At 39.4% G+C, this 5752-nt stretch overlaps 1 protein-coding gene across 1 annotated transcript; it reads left to right on the top strand.

Moving 5' to 3' along the window:
* The first annotated feature begins 218 nt into the window (after nt 1–218).
* On the top strand, nt 219–1157 carry LOC116600365 (olfactory receptor 5AN1-like). The gene has a single exon (XM_032360542.1). The coding sequence runs from the start codon at nt 219–221 to the stop codon at nt 1155–1157; it is 939 nt and encodes a 312-aa protein (XP_032216433.1).
* The last annotated feature ends 4595 nt before the right edge of the window (nt 1158–5752 follow it).

Here is a 5752-nt window from a genome sequence, read left to right as displayed (position 1 = left end):
AGTCAAATAAATATTAGTTGGAAGCACTTTTAAAATCACACTTCTTGATAATTTGAGATGAAAATTTGGGTCTTTTCACCAGGACAGTGAGACATTGGTTTTTCCCAGCACTCAGTGAAGGGAAAAAAATAGCACATATGGGAATTGTAATACTGTCATCTCACCTGAGTCAGCAGTGCATTCTCTTCTCTTTTCTCTGATTTTAGAAGTACAAGCCAATGATTGGGAGAGGAAATATTACACAGATCACCTGTTTCATCCTTTTGGGATTCTCTGATTTTCCCAGAATCCTAGCAGTGCTCTTTGTTGTATTCCTGCTGATCTACATTTTGACTCTGACTTGGAACCTGTGCCTCATCATCTTAATAAGGATGGACTCTCACCTCCACACACCCATGTACTTCTTCCTCAGTAATCTGTCCTTCATAGATATCTGCTATGTGACCTCTATAGCTCCCAAGATGCTCTCCAACTTTTTCCAAGAGCAACAGACTATCACCTTTGTGGATTGTGCTGTTCAGTACTTTGTCTTTTCAACCATGGGACTGAGTGAGTCTTGTCTCATGACAGCCATGGCTTATGACCGATATAGTGCCATTTGCAATCCACTTCTCTATTCAACCATCATGTCACCCACACTCTGTATTCAGATGGTGCTGGGATCCTATTTGGCTGGACTCTCTGCTTCTATATCCCAGTTGTGTACCATGTTTCAGCTCCACTTTTGTGGGTCTAATGTCATCAATCATTTCTTCTGTGACATGCCCCAGCTGTTAGCCCTGTCCTGCACTGACACTTTCTTTGCACAACTGTTGACTGCTATATTAACAATGATCTTTGGGATTATAAATGCCCTCATTATCATGATATCCTATGGCTATATCGTCATCTCCATCATGAAGATCACTTCAGCCAAAGGCAGGTCCAAGGCTTTCAACACATGTGCTTCTCATCTGACAGCAGTTTCCCTCTTCTATACCTCTGGTATGTTTGTCTATTTGAGTTCCAGCTCTGGTGGTTCCTCTAGTTTTGACAGATTTGCATCAGTATTCTACACTGTGGTTATTCCGATGCTGAATCCCTTGATTTACAGTCTGAGGAACAAGGAAATCAAAAATGCCTTGAAGAGGTTACAAAAGAAGAGATGGTCCTGCTGAGGTTCTGTCCAGACTTTTCCTCTCACAAAACTTAACCCCTAGTAACATGCACAGGAATGGACTTTAACAAAATTCATACTGCCTTTGGATAAAGAAAGGTTAATTTGAGACAGATAATATGCCAAATGGACTGAGAGCTGACTTGGTTCCACACAAGCACAATACATTTAAGTCTTGGAGTTTCATACTTTCTCACTTGCATGAGAAGTGGCCTCATCATTTATTAATAGTCTGCAAGTATTTGTAAAATGTTAATGTTTAGAAACTTCCTACTTCTTTTTCTTCAGAGATTGAGCCCTGCTCTGTCTCAGACCTCTGACTGTAAAGGAGTGATACCTGATAGAGATCCCCAGGAATGTAGAGACATTGTCTCCTAAATATTTTATGCAGCATAATCCAGACAAGAGGGTGATCAATGTCTGTTCTGTATTTCTGACCACAATGGGAATAAATCAAGAGAGGGGATGTGCCTTTGAACAGAAACAAAGCTATGCAACTGGCCTGGTTGTGTCCTCTGGGAAGAGCAATCTGAGGTGGCTAATGTTTGTTAAGGGCTCTTTCAGGACTGATCACCTGGTAAGTTTTTGGTCACATCTCAGTCTCCATCAGCTATAATCTAAGGAATCAGGAGGCAATTTGGATCATAAAGAAGAACGGAATGAAGAATGTCATCCCTTCAGTACTATTTACTTATAACTTTGATGTTTTAATTAATGTGTCTCATGTCCAAGGTGGATTTCTGATGGGAGATGATGTACAAAATTTATGTCAACTAATAGCAATTTCTGATATTGTGGCACACAAACCTCTTTTTCTCCTCCATTAAATCTTGAAACTTTGCCCTTAATTGACATAGCCAATGGGATCACACTACCAAGTTGTTTCTGGTATTTTAAGCATCTGTTCAAATTTGGTGTAAGGAGATTTGTGTGAGAATTTGTTGTAATAATATAGTTACTGAATGTGCAGTATTTGCAGAGACTAGGAACAAATATGGAAAACTGGTATGCATTCTTTCTTGTGTGTGTTCAGTATTTATCTCCTAGAAAGTTATGGTTGTATGGGTGATTCAGTGGATGGAGTAGATGGTCAAATTGCTCTAAAATGATATATTCTAGGAAGCCTCAAGGGTTAGGAGAGGAAATAGTGGGATATGCAGATTCTCAGCTCTGGCTAGTTTATGTTGTCTGAAGGAGAAAACAAAACATTTGGTCCTAGAGGTCTGGTTAAAAAGAGGAACAAGATGTGTCCCAACACTGTTGACTAGCTAGATTGCTCAGTCTTTAACCAAATGATAAAAACTAGATGTCACAGACACTTCTCCAATGAAGACATACAAATGGCTATCAGACACATGAAAAAATGTTCATCATCACTAGCCATCAGGGAGATTCAAATTAAAACCACATTGAGATACCACCTTACACCACTTAGAATGGCCAAAATTAGCAAGACAGGAAACATCGTGTGTTGGAGAGGATGTGGAGAAAGGGGAATCCTCTTACACTGTTGGTGGGAATGCAAGTTGGTGCAGCCGCTTTGGAAAACAGTGTGGAGATTCCTCAGGAAATTAAAAATAGAGCTTCCCTATGACCTTGCAATTGCACTACTGGGTATTTACCCCAAAGATACAGAAGTAGTGAAAAGAAGGGCCACATATGCCCCAATATTTATAGCAGCAATGACCACAGTCGCCAAACTGTAGAAAGAACCAAGATGCCCTTCAACGGATGAATGGATAAGGAAGATGTGGTCCATATACACTATGGAGTATTGTGCCTCCATCAGAAAGGACAAATACCCAACTTTTGTATCAACATGGATGGGACTAGAAGAGATTATGCTGAGTGAAATAAGTCAAGCAGAGAGAATCAATTATCATATGGTTTCACTTATTTGTGGAGCATAACAAATACCATGGAGGACATAGGGAGATGGATAGGAGAAGGGAGTTGAGGGAAATTGGAAGGAAAGGTGGACCATGAGAGACTATGGACTCTGAAAAACATTCTGAGGGTTTTGAAGGGGTGGGTGGGTGGGAGGTTGGGGGAACCAGGTGGTAGGTATTATGGAGGGCACATATGGCATGGAGCACTGGGTGTGGTGCATAAACAATGAGTTCTGTTATGCTGAAAATAAATTAATAAAAAAAAATTTTAAAAACTAGATGTCATTACATATACATATCCTCAGAGATTTAATGGATTATTTTTAAGACTTTTTTAAAAAATTTGTCAGAAAGATAGAGAGAGCACATGCACAAGAAGAGGGAGTGGCAGGCAGAGAGAGAAGTAGGCTCCCTGCTGAGTGAGCAAGGAGCCTGATGTGGGGCTTAATCCCAGAGCCCTGGGATTATGAGCTGAGCCAAAGACAGCCACTTAACTAACCGAGCCACCCAGGCATCCCAATTTAATGGATTCTTTTATTTTTATTTTTTTTATTTATTTTTGAATTTCTTTTCAGTGTTCATTGTGTTAATGAATGCTTTTGGTCTCAATTTTGATGGGTCACATGAATTATTCTATTTAATTAAAGACTTTAAGTGAAGAGGCATTTAAAACCTTTGCCAAATCTTGCATGAGTTTACATTTGGATAGGACTGAAAAAAGGGGAATTATTGAAATCTCCAGGAGGGTGTGTGGGTGCTTACCCCATTCCAAGGAAACTGTAGTACAAATAAAGGATGTTTGGGTTGCCAGTCCAGGTATAAGTATGTTGTTTGTGGCATTGCTCACTACATATGTATAATGAAGTATGGGAAGTCTATTGCTAAAGTACTATGAGGGTTTCATCAGGAGACAAACTCTGCTAGATATTACTGGAGGATATTTCCATAATACTGTGCAGATCTAACTTTTGATGGGTTCAGATGAGCTCAGGCAGGTGACAAATAAGAGCTGCTGATGATAACTGGAAGTTAATCTTCTGGGAGCTCCTAAAGATGGGTTAGGTTCCCAGAACTGCTGTCTTCTAAGAATTGCCTTCATCAGTGCACCTTGCATTTCAACTGCTGTTGAAAATCATATGCTAGAGGTACTGATGGAAAATGCCATTAAAATATTATTTCATTTTATTTAAAATTTTATTTATTTATTTGACAGAGATCACAAGTAGGCAGAGAGGCAGGCCGGGCAGGGGTATGGAAGCAGGATCCCTGCCAAGCAGAGAGCCCAATGCAGGGCTCAATCCCAGGACCCCAGGATCATGACCTGAGCCACAGGCAGAGGCTTTAACCCACTGAGCCACCCACGCACCACTAAAGTATTACTTTAAAGAAAAAACCTGGGAAAATAAAACGTGATTATTTCAACTTGCCCCTTAAGAACATTTAGACCAATGGTATATGCCAGATTCTACTCTTAGGTGAACCACATATTCTAAACTAGGTCAGTCTATGGGACTAAAAAGACAGTTTAGCTTGCCCACAGTAATTGCACAGAGATTTTGTCATGTAATATCAAGGAACAGTGAATCTGCCAGCCCCCACTAAGAGTTTGCTAGATAAATACATCAAGGTGGGTGGTAAGGATGAAAAGAGAAATTAGGAAAGTTTCCTGTCTAGGAATATCTAGCTAGGAGACCGACCCATATGTAAAATAATAAATTCTACATTTTTGGTATAGTTCAATGTAAGATGATTGAAACAGACCCACAGACTAAGGGACTTGAAAAGAATAAGAACTCATGTGGATTATCAGGGAGTCCATGGAAAGTTCAGTCAGGAGGAGGGGCTTTACCTCATTTTGTAGGATTTACTTCACAAAAGAGAAGGGCATTTTCCATAGTCATACAAATTAACAAAGTGAAGTGGTTTGAATGTGCAGAAGGTATTATTGGGAGCCATGTCCCATAAGAATGAAAAGTTGAGCATGAATTTTAGTACAAAGACTTAGCATTTCTTTTTTTTTTTTTCAGGATTTTACTTAAGTTCCAATTACTTCACATACAGTATATTATTAGTTTCAGGTGTAGAATTTAGTGATTCATAACTTACATACAACACCCAGTGCTCATCACAGCAAGTGCCCTTCTTTTTTTTAAGATTTTATTTATTTTATTTGACAGAGAGAGAGAGAGAGATCACAAGTAGGCATAGAGGCAGGCAGAGAGAGAGGGGGAAGCAGGCTCCCCGCTGAGCAGAGAGCCCAATGTGGGGCTCGATCCCAAGACCCTGAGATCATGACCTGAGCCAAAGGCAGAGGATTAACCCACTGAGCTACCCAGGTGCCCAGAAAGTGCCCTTCTTACTACCCATCACCCATTTAAACCATTCCCCTGCCTACCTCCCCTCTAGCAACAATCTAGGAGGTAGGTTACATTTGGAAGGTATCTGAATGACAGTAGGTAGGATTGAAGTTTAAAAAAATACCAGTTACATTAATATCATTTTGTAATTTATTTTATTTAAAAAACTTATTTTTATTGAGATATAATTTACATATGACATTGTATAAGTTTGTTATGCAATATATTGATTTGATACCTTTATATGTTGCAATCTGATTACTGCCTGTAGCATTAGTGAACAATTATTTTGTGTCATATAATTATCATTTCTATTCTGTGGTGAGAACATCTTAAAATCTGGTCTCTTA

Source organism: Mustela erminea, chromosome 9 (assembly GCF_009829155.1).
Source record: "Mustela erminea isolate mMusErm1 chromosome 9, mMusErm1.Pri, whole genome shotgun sequence".
In the NCBI taxonomy this organism is placed as follows: Eukaryota; Metazoa; Chordata; class Mammalia; order Carnivora; family Mustelidae; genus Mustela; species Mustela erminea.
Note: the sequence above shows the minus strand (reverse complement) of the source record. Positions and strands in the feature narration are given on the sequence as shown.